This window comes from Acomys minous, assembly GCF_964271855.1.
Source record: "Acomys minous genome assembly, chromosome: 19".
Lineage (NCBI taxonomy): Eukaryota > Metazoa > Chordata > Mammalia > Rodentia > Muridae > Acomys > Acomys minous.
Window position 1 is genome coordinate 61,717,273 of NC_140499.1, and position 17,734 is coordinate 61,735,006.

A 17,734-nucleotide genomic window follows, 5' to 3' on the forward strand; every position below is an offset into this window, starting at 1 on the left:
CAGGCTGCAGGTGGCTTCTCACAGAGCTGTGTAGAGGAGAGACAGAAGTATCCACCAGGGTGCCCGGGGCCAGAGAGAAGTATCATGGGGGAAGGCAGCCAGGACTCCCTAGTGTCTGAGGCCTGATGTGGACAGGCCAGCATGGTCCTCACTGGGTGGGACTTTTTCTTTGGCTCTGGAGCAGAGGCTTGTAAACAGTCCCAGCTATAGAAATGACTGGAAGTCCCAAGGTCTAGTCCTCCAGTGAAGGTAAAGTTTTGACTCACCCTCTGGGAGGAACCTTGAAGAAAATGTCTTGAGTTGACAGGGCTACCCAGCACTGCCATGGCCTGAAATAGGGAGCCCTTCAGACAGTGGTTCTCAACCTGTGGGTCGAGACCCCTTTGGAGGTGGTCACATATCAGCTATTCTGAATATCTGATATTTACATTACAATTCATAACAGTAGCAAAATTGCAATTATGAAGTAGCAATGAAATGATTTTATGGTTGGAGGTAGCCACAACATGAGGAACTGTATTAAAAGCATGCAGGGTTAGGAAGGTTGAGAATCATTCTCTTAAGGGCACCCACTTCCTATAGACTATTTTTATATTCCTTACCTCACTTTAAAAAAATTTGTAATTATATTTATATACAGAAAACTTAGCAGTGTATATTTTTGTTTTTGTTTTTCAAGACAGGGTTTCTCTGTGTAGCCTTGGCTGTCCTAGACTCACATTGTAGACCAGGCTGGTCTTGAACTCACAACGATCCTCCCGCCTCTGCCTCCTGAGTGCCAGGATTAAAGGCGTGCGCCACCATGCCTGGACAGCAGTGTACATTTAACCCAGTTTAGTGGCGAGTTCTCTAGCCTTTGTCTTTTCCAGCTTGGTAGTGTGAGCCACGGATTTAGGACCCAGGAAGTTCCCTCCCCAGTGGCGACGGATCCCATCGTTAGCCGTCGTTTGTTTAATTGGTCTTAATAGTTTCCACCAGCTTAGCCAGAGCACCCTTGTTTTCCGAGTTAACCCGTGAGAAGGCAACGGTGGTACAAGTCCTCCTGTGGACCAGCCGCCCCAGCCTGCCCTTTCCCTTGATGATGCAGTCGGGGACCCCCATCTTTCGACACAAGGCAGGTAGGAAGACCACCAGCTCAATGGGGTCTACATCGTGGGCAGTCAGCACCAGCTGAGCCTTCTTGTTCTCCACCAAGGTGGTGACTGTATTCGCCCCTGCGTGAAGGACAGGTGGTCTCTTGGTCGGGACGTCCCCTTTCCCAGCAGCTTTCTTCTCAGCACGGGCCAGCAGCCTTAGCTTCTTCTCCTGCTTTGTCTCTGACCTGTACCCGCGGGCAAGCTTAAGCAACTGGGTAGCTATTTGCCGATCCAGGGCCTGGGTGAACAGGTTAATGGTAGGAGGCACTTTGAGCCGTTTATAGAGGATGGCCCTTTGCCGCTGCACCCTGAAGTAGCGGGGCCATTTAATGAATCGAGTGAGATCACAGAGAGACGAGGCTCTGTTTAATTAGCCTATAGCACAATGCTGCGCAATAATTACTCCATCCTAAACCTCCATGTTAGTATAGTTTCCTCCCATTTAGATTTTTCACAACCCCTGGGCTCATGTGGCCGATACCTCTGTTCTGACGACAAAGACCAGCTTGGGTTCTGCAGGTACATAGAAGCTTTGAGAAGCTGCTAGCATTTCTTGCCATTCTGGCTCTTCAAATCTCAGTTCTGTACACTTGCCCTTTTCCTTGTAGTGCTGCTTAGCCTTTTGTTTTGATTTATATTTATGGGTACTTTGCCGGCATGTGAGTCTGGGCACATGTGTATGCCTGTGGAAGCCAGAAGAGGGCGCCAGAGTCCTGGAACTGAAGTTGTGGGTCAGCATGCGTGTGCTGAGAACTGAGTGCTGGTCCTCTGAAAGAGAAGCCAGTGCTCTTAACCACTGAGCCCTCTCTCCAGCCCTATGCTTAGGTTTCTTTTTTCTTCTGAAGCAATCCTTGGGAACATTTCTTTTATAGGCATTTGACTTTCAACTCTGAAAAATTCTTTTGCTTTTTCCAAAGGTTCCTGGCACAGCAGGAGCATTCTTTTCCTTCTTTTTGAAGGCCTGCATGGCTCCAGCCAGAAAAGAGGGCCACGCTGGCATTTTATTTGTATGTTCATATTTGATGAAATCTCTGGGTAACTGGAAATAGAATGGAATGCCCTCAGTCTGGTAACGGCATTCTTCTGGAACACTGGGTGTAGTGGCACACTTATGCACTTCTACTGGAACACTGGGTGTAGTGGTGCACTTATGCACACTATTCACACAAGAGGTGGAGGCAGGAAGGTTAGAAGTTCAAGGTTAGCCTTGGCTACCTAGTAAGTTCTTTTTGTGGAGACAGGGTCTCTCTGTGACATAGCTCTTGCTGTCTTGAAACTCACTAAGCCGACCAGGCTGGTGTGAACTCACAGATCCACCTGTGTCTGCCTTCCGAGTGCTGGGATTAGAGTTGTGCTGGGATTAAGCCACATCTGGCCATGCTACATGGTGAGTTCTAAACCAGCCTGCTCCTTGAGAGCCCAGTCTAAAAAAAAAACAAAAAACAAAAAGCAAAACAAAACAAAAAAAACCAGCAAAGGCTTGGCGTGGTGGCGCACGCCTTTAATCCCAGCACTCGAGAGGCAAAGGCAGGGGGATTGCTGTGAGTACGAGGCCAGCCTGGTCTACAAAGTGAGTCCAGGACAGCCAAGGCTACACAGAGAGACCCTGTGTCAAAACAAACAAACAAACAAACAAAAAACCAAAAATACCCCAAACAAACAACAAAATACTCAGAACTTCTAGAAGATTGAAAACAAAACCTCTAAACCTGCACAGTGCAATCGATTCTTTCACAGGCGTCCCATATCAGGTGTCCTACATATCAGATATCTACGTTGTGATTTACAACCGTAGCAAAATTAAAATTATGAAGTAGCAACGAAAATAATTTTTTGGTTGGGGGTCACCACAACATGAGGAACTGTATTAAAGGGTTACAGCATTAGGAAGGTTGAGAACTGTTTCTCTAAATAGGATTGTAAGACGATAGAAAAAATCAACAGCAGCTGGAGGTGGTAGGGTAGCTCAGTGGGCAAAGTGCCTGCTCCCGATGCTGAGGTCCTGAGTTTGATCCCTAGAACCAAGAGGTGGAAAGAGGGACCTGGATTCCTCAGTGCTGCCCTTTGATCTCCACACTTGTGCCATGGGTGCATACGCTACCCCAGAAGTGCTTGCTGTGGAAGCCTGAGGGCTTGCATCGGGTAACGGTTGGGCGGTTTGCATCTGTACTTCCAGAGCCAAGCCCTGGACTCCACATAAGGGGCGGAAGGAAGGAGAGACCCAACTCCACAAAGGTGTTCACTGTGGCATATGTGTGCCCACACACATCCAAACATTATTTATTCGTTTCACGTGTCCAAGCGTTTTGCCTGTGTGTCTGTGCACCTGGGGTTTCAGGGGAGCCTGGAGAGGGTGTCGGACCCCTGGAGGTACAGACAGTTGTGAGCCACCATGTAGATTCTGAATGGAACCCGGCTTCTCCCCAGGGGCAGCCAGTGCTCTTAACCACTGAGCCATCTCTCCAGCCCCCACTTTCTTTTCTCTCTCTTTTTCCTTCTCCTTCCTTTTCCAACAAAGCTTTTGTTTTGTTCTTTTGTTTCTGTTTTTTCCCCCCCAAGACAGTTTCTCTGTGAAGCCCTGGCTGTCCTGGAACTCACTCACTTTGTAGACCTCGAACTCAGAGATCCGCTTGCCTCTGCCTCCTGAGTGCTAGCACTAACCGTGTGCGCCCCCACACCCAGCTCAAACATACTATTTTTATTAGTTGTTTGGGAATGTTACATCATGTATGCTAATTATGTTCACTTCCCCTCCCTTGTGGCCTCCTACCACAAAAGAAAACCAAGAAAAAGAAAACCAAGTCCACTTTGTATATATATACTCACTGGAGCACGGTCAGACTCCTGGGGGTCCAGGCCCCTAAAGAAAGCTGAGTCCTTCCCCATCTGCACCACCCCCCAGAGACCATCAACTGTGGAGCGCTACACCTCAGCATCCCTATCACAATTTTTGAGAGTTCTCTTGATGACTTCCTTTTTAAGCTGTTAGAGGGGTTGCCACAGAAGCCTTCCACGTTCCCCTCCCTCAACTGTGCATCTGCAATCATCAGTAAAACTGCAGGAGCAGCTTCCTTGCCCTCCACAGTCAGCGGGAGCGTGGATCCGGGGCTTCTGCTTGGTCTCCAGCACCATGCCAAGGACCTCCATTTTGTCTCCAGTGGCAGCACAGACCATGGCCATCAACAAAGGCCTCTGCTGAGACACCAGCCATGGACCAGCATAGCCTCCTGGAGAAGTGTGGACCATGGAGGTCTTTAAAACAATTATTATTTTTATTTTGGTTTTTTGAGACAAGGTCTCTCTGTGTAGCCTTGGCTGTCCTGGATTCCCTTTGTAGACCAGGCTGGCCTTGAACTTATAGTGATCTGCCTGCAACTGCCTCCTGAGTGCTGGGATTAAAGGCATGCACCACTGTGCCTGGCTTTTAAAATTTTTTTTTTAAAGATTTATTTATTTATTTTATGTGTGAGTGCTCTATTTGCATGTACACCTGCAGGCCAGAAGAGGGCATCAGATCTCATTATAGGTGGTTGTGAGCCACCATGCCGTTGCTGGAAATTGAACTTAGGACCTTTGAAAGAGTAGACAGTGCTCTTAACTGCTGAGCCATCTCTCCAGTTCCCCGCCCCTCTGACTTTTTTTTTCTTTTAAGACAGGGTCTCACTGTGTCACTCTGGCTATCCTGGAGCTTGTCATGTGGACCAGACTGGTTTCCAGCTCGCAGAGACCCTGCTGCCTGCCTGTCTCTGTCTCCTAAGGTTAAAGGCATGCCCACCACACCAGGCAACTACACACGTTATACGCACAGTGACAACAGAAGAAAAAAACAAGGCGGAGAGCAAATGAGAAGGACAACTCAGATTGACCTCTGACCTGCACATACACACACAAAATGGAAACCGTTTGGTGGAATATCCAAAAGAAGTTACTAGTAACAATAAACTAACCCTTGGGAAGTTCAGTAGAGGAGTGCCATGTGTTTGAGACCAACCTGAGCCACGTAATGAAACCCTCTCACAAAACAAAATCAGCTGGAGAGCGGGGCGAGACGGCACAGGCCTGTGGTTCTAGCACTTGTGAGCCTGAGGCAGGAGGATCTCTAGTTTTGAGACCAGCATAGGCTATATAATAAGACCCTGTTCCAAAAAAACATATATTTATATCTGTTATTAATGAACAATAGAAAATTAAGGGCCAGGCATGGTGGTGCACGCCTTTAATCCCAGCACTTGGGAGGCAGAGGCAGGTGGATTGCTATGAGTTTGAGGCTCCCCTGGTCTACAAAGCAAGTCTAGGCTACATAGAGAAACCCTGTCTTGAAAAACAAAAACAAAAAACAATAAAATAAAATAAAATAAATAAAAGAAAAAGAAAATTAAAGGCATTGAGATGGCCCCTAAGGCAAAGGCTCTTGTCAGCCCTGATAACCGAAGTCCAATCCCTAGGGCTCACATGGTGGAAGGAGAGAACAGACCCCACAAAATTTCCTCTGACCATGGGTGTACCCCACAAGATTTCCTCTGACCATGGATGTACCTCACAAGATTTCCTCTGGTGTACCCCACAAGATTTCCTCTGACCATGGGTGTACCACATAAGATTTCCTCTGACTAGAGGTATACCCCACAAGATTTCCTCTGACCAGGGGTGTACCTACACATAAAACATAGATGTGAATATTATGGGGTGGCAGATTTTCTGAGCCCATGCAAATGAAAGAACATATTCTGTGGTGTCTGCACGTGCACAGTGACTTGGCTGGCAGGGGACTCGCGACCTGGCTCCATTGTCTGCTAATGCTGTGTTGAAGAGTCTAAGGACACCTTGACTTCTGGTCTCTTCAAGGTAACCCCACTTCCCCACAGGGAAGCTTTTGGATTTTTTCCTGATTCAAATCCTGGCATTCTCTAAGTAGAAAGAACACGGGCATGTATTAAGAGGAAACTGTTGGCTGCTCATTGTCTACAATATAATGAGACGGAAGTTTAAATGGGCCGGGAGTCTGTTTTTGGGCTGTTCTTCAAGTGTCTTTGAGAGCGCTGTTTTGATGTGAAGACTTGGCTTCAGTGGTGTTACAAGGTCTCTTTTCCCTAGTATAAGTTTGGGTTTTGGAAGCAAAGGGAAATTTGGTGCTAAATTCTGGTGAAGTGGGAGGCCTGATGGATGTACTTTTTGTCTGTCTGTAATGTAACAAAGAGGTAAAACTTTCCTAAAGTTGATTCATTCCTAGGATGTTTTTCCTTCCCTTGCTTCCCCTGCTCCTAGGCCCCCCTTCTTCCTTCCTTCCCTCCTTCCTTCCTTCCTTCCTTCCTTCTTCCTTCCTTCCTTCCTTCCTTCCTTCCTTCCTTTCTTCCTTTGCTAGAGATCAAACCCAGGGCTCTCTGTACATGGCTAGGAGAATGCTTTACCCCCAGTCTGTACCCCACCCTTGCGTTTTTGAAACAGGGTCCATTTATTTGCTTATTTGTTTTTAGCAGTCTCACTATGTAGCCAAGCTTGGCTTCAAACTCTACACTCTCCATTTTCCTGCATCTGTCTGCAAAGTGCTGGATTTACAACTCACTATGAAAGAGTTTAAAGCCAGCCCGAACTATCAATTAATTGCCCCGGCCCAGCACAGCACAGCACCCTGCCCGGATGCTTCGGCTCAGAACCCCAAGGCTTGAAGAGAGCAGGGGGACCCCTCTCCATTTCCTAGTGCTCCACCACCCTGGGAGGAGTTCTTAGCAGTGGCCTTTAATCCCAGCACTCGGGAGCCAGGGGCAGGCAGATCGATGTGAGTTCGAGACCAGCCTGGTCTACAAAGTGAGTCCAGGACAGTCAAGGCTACAAGGAGAAACCCTGTCTCAAAAAACAAAACAAAAAAACCAAAACCACCACCACCACCACAACAACAAAACCCAACCAACCAACCAACCAACCAAAAAACACACACACACAGAGAAAGAGAGAGAGAGAGAGAGAGAGAGAGAGAGAGAGAGAGGGAGAAAGAGATAGAGAAAGGTTTCTATTTGTTTATTTGTTTTTGAGCCTTTGGTTCTAGTACATAATAGGGAAAATGAACCCTGGTAGTAGTGGTGCACGCCTTTAATGCCAGCACCCAGGAGGCAGAAACAGGAGGATCGCTGAGTTGGAGGCCAGCCTGATCAAAAAACCAAAGTGTGTGTATGTGTGGGGAGGGGAGGAGAAAAACAATGGGAAAATGAGTGTGGGAAACTATAGGAAGGAAGCTGTTCTCAGTGTGGCACAGGAGGTCCTGGCGTTTGAAGCAACACCAGGTTGACCTGCTGTTTTATGTGCGCACTGTGAATGCTTGCATTCAGCTCTCAGCGTTTGGCCATGTCTCTCTCTCTCTCTCTCTCTCTCTCTCTCTCTCTCTCTCTCTCTGTTATTTTAGACAGCCTTAGCTGTCCTGGACTCACTTTGTAGACCAGGCTGGCCTCGAACTCACATTGAGGGTTTCTCTGTGTCGCCCTGGCTGTCCTGGACTCACTTAGTAGACCAGGCTGGCCTCAAACTCACAGCGATCCGCCTGCCTCTGCCTCCCGAGTGCTGGGATGAAAGGCCTGCGCCACCACGTCTGGCTTCCTAAACACTTAGAAATCTGCTCTAACAAACAGCTCAAGCTTGCCCAGCTCACCACTATAAATATCCACTATCTAAGGCAGGCATGGTGGCGCACGCCTTTCATCCCAGCACTCGGGAGGCAGAGGCAGGCGGATCGCTGTGAGTTTGAGGCCAGCCTGGTCTACTAAGTGAGTCCAGGACAGCCAGGGCGACACAGAGAAACCCTGTCTAGAAAAACAAAACGAAACAAAACAAAACAAAACAAAAAAAGAAATCCACTATCTGTTTCACGGGGCGGCCCCTTTCCTGTGTCTACTGCAGAGTCTATTTACTGTGCATTTAACCCATTGTGACCATCCGATGATTAATTCTCATTTCACAAGGTCTAGGGACCAAGGTCCAAGGTGGCGAAACTCTCCTTTCTGTGCCTGGCTTTGGTGTCCGGCTGCAGTTCCCTGCTTGAAGCGTCACAGCACACGGGATGGGAGAGGCGTTGTTTCACTCAGGCTCCTGTTCTCTGGTGTTAAGGGAGAAACCCAAGGGTCTTGAGCTTGTTACCTAGGCCTGCGCTCACTTAGGAGCCCACAGCACCCCTGCTGGCCGTGCCACGGTGGTGACCACTGCTGGTATTTGTCTTGTTTACTGAAGACTTAAGAGTTTAGCAACTTTGATTACATAAGATCAGTCGCTGTCACTTTTAGTGGCCTGATTCTGGATCTCAATAATACCCTTTGTGTGACAGCCAAGTGCCTTGGTGAGTCCTCCCTTTGCAGGTTGGGATTTAACCCTTTCCTTCCAACCCAAGGCCACTTCCTTGGGTGCTCAGTGGCAGCTGTGAGGCACCTCTGTTGCCTGCTGCCTGCTCTGTTATGGTCTCTGTAACAGCTGCTGGTTTCTGGCCCCACCTGGACAAGCGCCACAGCAGACTTCTGCGGCCTAGCCCCAGCCCCCTTGCTCAGGATGGGAAGTGGTCTGCTGAAGGGCAGACAGTAGTGAGTGATGACGGTCCAGGACATGACCCCACAGAGTCCTCCCACCATGATGGAGTCAGTGAGGGGGGTACAAACCTATGCCCTCTGTCTGAGGGAGGCAGACAGGGCCCAGCCTGAGCTGGGACCAATCCTGGTTTTCTGGACTTTGTCAGTTTTCTCATTGGAGATGAGGCCACTTGCCCATGCCATCTGTCCTGATTCAATGAATCAAGTGCCACCAAGACGAAGAGTCCAGAGTCACTTCCCTGAAGGGGAAGAGCCTCTGCGTTGTGGGGTGAGTGGCATGAAAGATGGGCACAGCCTTGAACTTGCTCTTCTTCTGAGGCAGAGGTTGGGGTGCCCGAGATAGAGTCCTACCCTTCACCATGGCTGCCGGCCATCTGGGTGTGGACGGTGTCTGCTGAGTGGGGACATTCCCAGCAATGTCCCTCTGCCTCTGGTAAGCTTCCAGCCACTTCCAGATCAGAGCCAGTGGCACGGCAAGTCTCCACAAGGGCTGGCTGGTCTTGCAGGAGAGTTGGAAGACCTCTGGGCAGCTGCCTCAGATTGGCATGGTCTAGCAGATCCTGGATGTTCCAGGAAACACGCTGTAAATCCTGTTGGGTAATGGCCAAGCAAGCCAGGCAGGGTGGTGAGCCAAGGTCTTGAGTCCTTTTGGCAAAGTCATTGTCAGCACCTATCCACTCGCAGAGAGCACCAGAGAGAAGAGAGGGGCTCAGAACCTTGTTGGCAGGGTTGATGGGGGTACAAACGGGCACAGAGGATGCTAACACAGGTGGCATACTTTATGCTTTACTATGTGTTTTGCTCCGCATGCAGTGCTAACTACAATCCTGTTCCCACTTAAAGCTGAAGAAATAGGGACACAGACAGGTAAAGTGACTTTGCTCGTGGCCCCGTGCAATTGGGCCTGTTAGTACTTGTTGGCTCTTGGGCAAGCTCAGTTGCTTTCCTAACCTTGAGCCCCATTTGTGAACTTGGGACGGTGCCACTTGGGGGCATGTTGTGCAGACCTGCCCTAAGTATTGGTTCCACCAGGCCATTTTTCCTTCTCCTAGCACCATACAGTGAGGAAGAGGTTGGACTCGTGTGTGTGTGTGTGTGTGTGTGTGTGTGTGTGTGTGTGTGTGTGTGTGATCAGAAGATAACCTGGGGGTGTTGTCCTTTCCTACCATGCTGGCTTCTTGGTGCAAGTGCCTTTACCTACTGAGCCCTCTCTACTGGCCTCCAGTTTTCTTATTTTTCTTTGGAAAACAATGTTATTAATTAGTTATTTTTTGCATGTGAACATGTGTTTGTGTGTGTGTGTGTGTGTGTGTGTGTGTGTGTGTGTGTGCGCGCGCGCTCGCGCGCGCAGGAACAGGCATGCACTCCTGGCGTATGTACATACCACCATACACTGTAGAGGTCAGAGAACAATTGTGGGGTTCTGTTCTCTTCTTCCTCTATGTGGGTCACGGGGATTGAACTCAGGTTGTGGGTTGACAGTGTCTTTACCACTGATCCACCTCGCCAGCTGCTCCCTTCCTCTCCCTATTTCCCTCCTCTCTCTCTCTCTCTCTCTCTCTCTCTCTCTCTCTCTCTCTTTCTCTTTCACTGTTGTTTATTTTATTTTTATTTTGAGATTTATTTGTTGCAGGATATTTGATCCCATTGTGGTTCCTGAGATTATGAACTGTAAAAACCTGTCTTTTGTTTGGCATGGTTGAGCCCTAACACGCACCTTTAATCCAAGAGCTTTCTGTACACAGGACTTAATAAAGTTAACCCTAGGTCAAAAGGCAGAGCAAGAAACCAGCTGACAGGGATTATACAGTAGGAGTGTCCTTGAGTTGAGGGGCATTTAAGACTGTGGAGAAGTAGAAGGGGCTTTTTTTTTTTTTCTTAGCTCCTGTGCTCTTTAGCTTTTAGCTCTTCGGTTCCTTTGGCCTTTGGTCTGTTTGAGCTTTGAGCTAGCAAGCCTTTGGCCTTGGGATTTTTGTCTGTTTCCTCCTGGGCTGTCAGCTGAGCTTGTAAGCCTTTTTTGGGATGGGACAGGTCCGTCAGGATGTGAGCTGAGTAGGAAGGTCAGCTGGGCACTTTCTCTGCTCTGAGCCAGTAGTTTTCACCCCCAGCATCCGGCTCCTGAGTCTTTATTGGTAAAATACAACGGTTGGGATTGTCGTTATAAAAAACATTCTCTCTCTCTCTGTTAGCCTTGGCTGTCCTGGAGTCGCTTTGTGGACCAGGCTGGCCTCGAACTCACTGCCATCCGCTTGCCTCTGCCTCCCCAAGTGCTGGGATTAAAGTCTTGCTCCACCATAGCCGGCTACCAATTCATTCATTTTTATTTTATGCTTATGGGTGTTTTGCCTGCACATCTGTGTACATGTGTGCAGTGCTTGGGGAAGCCAGAAGAGGGTGGTAGAATCCGTGGAACCGGAGCTGCAGATGGTTGTGAGCGCCTACCACAGCATCGGAGAGCTCCTGTTCCTGCAGATCCCTATTGGCTGTTTCACGGGTTATGGCCTCTAGTCTGTTGTTTTGGCTCAGTGTGTAATGACCTCTGGGGTCCTGACGGTGTAATTCGGTACTTGCATGTTTGCTGGAGGGAGCTTTTTTGGATGTGAAGTATGCCCTTCCCTATGGTTTCTTTTCACCTCTTTGATGGCCATTTTCAACACTCTGACCATCCGGAACTCCTTTCTTTTTTCAGATTTATTTATTTATGTGTTTTATGTATATGAGTGTTTTGTCTGCATGTATGCACACCAGAAGAAGGCATCAGATCCCACTGGACTGGATTTTGTTGTTTTGTTTTGTTTTTGTTTTTTCCAGACAGGGTTTCTCTGTGTAGTCCTGGCTGTCCTGGACTCACTCTGTAGACCAGGCTGGCCTCGAACTCACAGAGATCTGCCTGCCTCTGCCTCCAGGCGCTGTGATTAAAGGCGTGCGCCACCACACCTAGCTTCATTGGACTATAGTTATAGACAGTTGTAAGCCACCACCATGTGGTTGCTGGGAATTGAACTCAGGACCTTTGAAAGAGCAGCAAGTGCTTTTAACTGCTGAGCCATCTCTCCAGCCCTGTGGTTTTCCTCCTCCTCCTCCTCCTCCTCCTCCTCCTCTTCCTCTTCATCTTCTTCTCCTCCTCCTCCTTCTTCTTTGTTGTTGTTGTTGTTTTGGTTTTTTGAGACAGTGTTTCTCTGTTCTCTGTGTAGCCTTGGCTGTCCTGGACTCACTTTGTAGACCAGGCTGGCCTCGAACTCACAGAGATCCGCCTGCCTCTGCCTCCCGAGTGCTGGGATTAAAGGCGTGCGCCACCACGCCCGGCCTTCTTTGTTTTTTTTGAGACAGGCTTTCTCTGTGTAGTCCTGGCTGTTCTCAACTTGCTTTGTAGACCAGGTTGGCCTCAAACTCACAGCAATCTGCCTGCTTTTGCCTTTTGAGTGCTGGGAGTAAAGGCCTGGCCATCACGCTTGGTGGTCTTGTTCTTTGTAAAAAATGTTTTAAAACTACATTTAATTTAGGAATTTAAGTAAGTATGTGCACGTGTCACAGCACCTGTCAGAGGACAGTGTTTGGGAGTCAGTGCTCTCTGCCATGTGGTTCTGGGGATGGAAATCCGGTCACCAGGCTTGGTGGCAAGTGTTTTATCTGCGGAGACTTCTCACTGACTTTGGTTTGTTCTCTCTCTCTCTCTCTCTCTCTCTCTCTCTCTCTCTCTGAGACAGGGTTTCTCTGTGTAGCCTCGACAGTCTAGGACTCGCTTTGTAGACCAGGTTGGTCTTGAACTCACAGATATCCTCCTTCCTCTGCCTCCTGAGTGCTGGGATTAAAGGCGTGCGCCACCACAGCTCGGCTGCTCTCTTTTTTAAAAAAAAGATTTATTTATTTATTTAATGTATGTGAGTGCTCTGTCTGCCGTGTACACCTGCAGGCCAGAAGAGGGCATCAGATCCCAGAATAGATGGTTGTGAGCCACCATGTGGTTGCTGGGTACTGAACTCAGGACCTCTGGAAAAACAGACAGTGCTCTTAACTGCTGAACCATCTCTCCAGCAGTGGTTTGTTCTTTTGAGACAAAAATCACACCATGCATTCCAGGCTGGCCTAGAATTACTCGGTAGCCCAGATGCTTGTGAAACTGAACCCACAATCCTTTTGCTCGCCCCTCCCCCACCCTACCCCAGTTCTGCATCAGTGCTGGGACTGTGGACATTCACCACGCTGCTTGGCCACCCTGGGCTTGTTGCTCCTGTTTCCTGGAACTGGCCAAGCTCTTATTTCCCTTCCTTTTTTTTTTTTTTTTTTTTCATGCTCTGTGTTCTCTGTCTGGGCCACCCTTACCACACACCCCCTTCCTTGCAGTTCTCTGAACGGCTCTTCCTCTTGCTTTGGCTCTCTGCTTTTGAGTCACTTCCTTCTTTGATTTTATTCCTCCTCTGTCCCTCCCAAGAGTGAAGTGTCCTTGCCGTGGACGCCCACAGCACTGGCTGTCTAGCCTTACCACCGGTCTGAAATCCTACCTAACCGTTCTCCCATGACCGTCTTAGCTCTGTGGGGACACCGGGTGAGCTAGAGAGTGGTCCCAAGCTCAGGATCATGAAGTGACTGCTGGCTTGGGGCAGGTGAGCTCCTTGGCTCACATCCTCCAGGCACCCGGTGTGTGACCATGTTGCTGTTTCTTGTCCTGGCATCCAGGCAAGTGACAGAAGACAGAACAGTTAAACCGCAGCCCGTACCCCCATCTCCCCCCTTAACTGCGTTCTCCTTAGCTCCTCGTCTCTGTGGTGGAGAGTCCGCCCTTGGCTTTCCCAGGATGACTCTCCTGCTACTCTGGCCCCAATGATCAGATTCCCGTCACTTCCTCTACCCTGAATCAGTGGTCAGACCCCACACCAGGGTTGTTATTTTAGAAAAGGCATTGCTTTATATCTCCAGGCTTGAATGGCTTAGGTCTTACTATATAACCCAAACTGGTCTCAAACATGCAGCAATCCCTCTGCCTCAGCCTCCTACGGACAGGGATTACAAATATGAGTCACCACAGCCAGGCCAGGGCCCCTTTCTTTTCTTTTTGTTTTTTTCTTTTCCGAGACAGGGTTTCTCTGTGTAGCCTTGGCTGTCCTGGACTCGGTTTGTAGACCAGGCTGGCCTCGAACTCACAGTGATCTGCCAGCCTCTGCCTCCCAAGTGCTGGGATTACAGGCGTGCGCCACCATGTGTGGCTCCCCTGCCTTTTCTGACTCTTTCCCTTTCATCCTAGAAATACAGCTGATCACTGCTGTCTGTCTCCTCGTTCTTCCTCCCCTGGTATTTTCCTGCGTTTACATGGCTGCTTCCTTTGCTGTATTACAGCATACATTTGCCACGCTGCCGCAATCTCACTATGTAGCTGAGGCTGGCTTTGAACTTCTCACTCTCTGCCTCTATCTTCCAAGTTCTCGAATTACAGGTATGTGTGTGTGTTTGTTTGTTTGTTTGTTTGTTTTCATCCTTAGACAGCCTGCCTCTCTTCTTATGTGCTTTCTGGTTGAGCTGAAGCCTCAGGTTTATAAAACCATGGTGAAATAAAGAAGAAAAAACTTCCACTGGAAGAATGGAGAGCGGGAAGCAGGATGGCTCAGTGGGTAAAAGCACCAACAGCCCTAGTTTGAGCGTTGGAACTGACTTGTTGTTGTTGTTTTTGAAATATAGTTTTACTATGTAGTCCTGGCTGTCCTGGAACACACTATGTAGACCAGGCTGTCTTTGAACTCACAGTGATTCACCTGCCTCTGCCTCTCCAGTGCTGGGATTAAAGGTGTCCATCACTAGGTCCAGCATTAAGATCCACTTTTAAAAAGCAGGCTGTAAGCTGGATGTGGTAGTGCATGTCTTTAATCCCAGCACTGGGGAGGCAGAGACAGGCGTTCTTTGTGAGTTCAAGGCCCACCTGGTCTACAAAGTGAGTCCAAGGACACCCAGGGCTATCACAGAGAGAAACCAAAACCAAACAATAACAAAAAAGAAGCTGGCTTCTAGAGGCTGGAGAGACCACACTATGGTTAAGAGCACTTGCTGCTCTTCCTTAAGACTGGAATTTAGGGGCCGGGCGTGGTGGCGCACGCCTTTAATCCCAGCACTCGGGAGGCAGAGGCAGGCGGATCGCTGTGAGTTCGAGGCCAGCCTGGTCTACAAAGTGAGTCCAGGATGGCCAAGGCTACACAGAGAAACCCTGTCTCGAAAAACAAAAACAAAAACAAAAACAAAAACAAAAAAAAAAAAAAGACTGGAATTTAGACCCCAGCACTCAAGTTGGGAGGCTCACAAATGCTGGTAACTCCAGCTCCAAGAAATTTGACACCCTCTTCTGGCCTCCTCTGGCACTGGCACACAAATGATAGACTTTCTCTGTCTCTCTCTGTCTGTCTGTCTGTCTGTCACTCTCTCTCTCACACACACAAAATGATAGTAATAAATAGATTAAAAACAACATAAAAAGAGCTGTCTGGTGTGGAGTACTTGGTGTAGCCCTAATCAGAAGAGGCTGAAAGAAGAAGACAAAGAGAACTGACTCCCAAAAGTTGTGCCCTGACCTTCATTCATGCTTGTATACACACTCTTTCTCTTTCCCTCTATCGTCCTCTTCCCCAACCCCTCCTACACAACACAAAACAACATTAAAGTGGAAAGAATTTTTTACATATAGAAACGGTGGCTTATGGGGCTGGAGAGACGGCCCCCTGCTTCAGCACGTGCTGATCTTCCCGAGGGCCAGGGTTTGGTCCCCAGCTCCCGTGTCAGGTGGCTCATCTGTACATCCAGCTCCAGGGGACCCAATGACCCTGGCTTCCTTCCGTGGGCACCTGCACTTAGGCACACACCTGCATGCAAGCATGCAAACACATGTTCCTTTAGAAATGGTGGCCACATCAGGTGTTCAAGGTAAGCTTGGGCTACATGGGAGCTTGTCTCAAATTAACAAACAAACTAACAGAAATGAAGCGGCCATCCACCTGTCCACCCAAACAGACTGCTCAATAAATAGGTGCTGTTTAGGCAGCCCTTTAGTTTCAGGGACACTGAGCAGGGGCCCGCATAGCCAAGGTCTGCGCTTGGCCTCTCTGCTTGAGAAAGCGCAGTTCTGGTTCTTCGAGTGTCCCCATTTTGATCCAGATGTGTGTTGATGACATCACTCTTGTGTATGGTTGAGAGACGGTTCGGTTTCTGAGACTGTGTCACTTTAGGGGGGTTGTGTGAAGGAGAGCTATTTCTGGAACTTTCAAATTTCGAGGACTCCAAGTTGCAAACAGCTGTTTGTACTTGTGGGGGCTGAGTGTTCTTGTGGAGTCAGTAGTTTGTGGGGCGCAGAGGCCAAAGCTGACTTTTGGCGGGACCCTGGGGGCCAGTACAGACCTCACTCTGGGAGAGTTGCTCATGTCTGAACCACCTGGACTTAGCACCGCTCCACTAGAGTCTCTGCACTGTTGGGCAGTGTGTACATGTGTGCGTGCGTGCGAGCGTGCGTGCACGAGTGTGGTGTGTGTGTGTGTGTGCGCGCGCGCGCACGTTGCTTGTCCAGAGTCTGGTTCACACTGTTCCTGGCTAGGGTCAGCCTCATGGATGGACTGGAGTGCTTAGCTTGGGGCCATGGAGCAAGACTGCCCTCTGTTGGCAGGGCCATCTGGCAGAGGCCATCATCCTGGGACCTTGAGGGGAGAGGGTCCTGGAGGTAGGGGTGCTCATCTGAAGCAGCTGATGGCTCACCTCGCCTCTGAGCAGTTTTTCTTTCTTTCTCTTCAGGGAAGTTGGAAGGCACCTGCCTCACACATTTGAAGATTTGCATGCTAGACTTCTGCACATCTTAAAGCTATAAATAAGCTACAAACAGTTAAATAGAACAAACGTCTGACCTTGGTAAAAAATGCTTTTATTTATTTATTTATTTATTTATTTTTGAAGGTCTTCACTTTTTTATTCTTTATGTACAAAGGCTAGCATGATCGGTTTCACTGGGCGGACAGTCTTGAATAATCCACTCAAGGTCGCTCAGTCCAACTTAATGAAGCCTACATCCTTCGTGCACTGACGGAAACACTGACGGCACATGTTGAGCCCGTATTTCCAGATCAGACCGTGGCAGTTAGAGCAAATGCGGCAGGAGCGAGAACCCTGGCCGAACTTCCGTGGGTGACTCCAGTAGAGCTGCTGGTGCCCCATCTTGCCTTCAGACAGCCAAAGAGGAAAAAGGCTAAAAATGCTTTTATAAGGACAAAATTAGTGTTGGGCAATAGTGGCACATGTCTTTAATTCCAGCACTTGGGAGGCGGAGGCTGGTGGATCTCTGAGTTCGAGGCCAGCCTGGTCTACAGAGCAAATTCCAGGACAGCCAGAGCTACACAGAGAAACTCTTTATCAAAACAAAACAAAACAAACAAAAAACAACAACAAAAGGCGAAATTAGCAAGTTTGCAGCATTACACTGCCAACATAGCAACCCTGATAAATACTGTTACAATACTAGCTGTTCTTTAATGGACCAGAAATGACTGGGTAAGCAATAAAGAAAAATGTCACCAAACATTATATAGTTTCTTTTTTTTTCTTTTTTTTAAAGATTTGTTTATTTATTATGTATACAGTGCATATTAGGTCATATTATAGATGGTTGTGAGCTACCATGTGGTTGCTGGGAATTGAACTCAGAACCTCTGGAAGAGCAGTCAGTGCTCTTAACCGCTGAGCCATCTCTCCAGCCCCCATTATATAGTTTTTGCCTTTATTTTTAGCAAACCCAGGTTATTTGGTAGGAAAAAAAAAGTTCACTTAATCTGTGTTGAGTTGGTATTACTCATCTGAGAGACACCAGCACAGGGATCAGTGGCAACAGGGTCAACACCAAAGCCTGAGCCTGAATCAGGACGTAGAAAGAAGAAAACCAGCCCTAGTAAGTTGTGCTCTGATGCTCTGCACAAAAACACACAAGATGAACAAAACACATGATTTAAAAAAAAAACGAAAGTTGGGCATGTTGTAATGTCTTTAATCCCAGCATGTGGGAGGCAGAGGCAGGTG

At 48.4% G+C, this 17,734-nt stretch overlaps 1 protein-coding gene and 1 pseudogene across 2 annotated transcripts; both read right to left on the reverse strand.

The window, feature by feature from the left end:
- Positions 1 to 824: 824 nt before the first annotated feature.
- LOC311590206 (large ribosomal subunit protein eL8-like) lies at positions 825 to 4,310 on the reverse strand (annotated as a pseudogene). The gene is made up of 2 exons: positions 4,213 to 4,310; positions 825 to 1,498 (listed from the first exon to the last, which is right to left on the reverse strand). The product of its transcript is annotated as a large ribosomal subunit protein eL8-like (transcript).
- A 12,302-nt stretch (positions 4,311 to 16,612) lies between these two features.
- On the reverse strand, positions 16,613 to 16,911 carry LOC311590491 (small ribosomal subunit protein uS14-like). Its single transcript, XM_084769549.1, has one exon. The coding sequence runs from the start codon at positions 16,877 to 16,879 to the stop codon at positions 16,709 to 16,711; it is 171 nt and encodes a 56-aa protein (XP_084625675.1). The 5' UTR covers positions 16,880 to 16,911; the 3' UTR covers positions 16,613 to 16,708.
- Between the last annotated feature and the right edge of the window lie 823 nt (positions 16,912 to 17,734).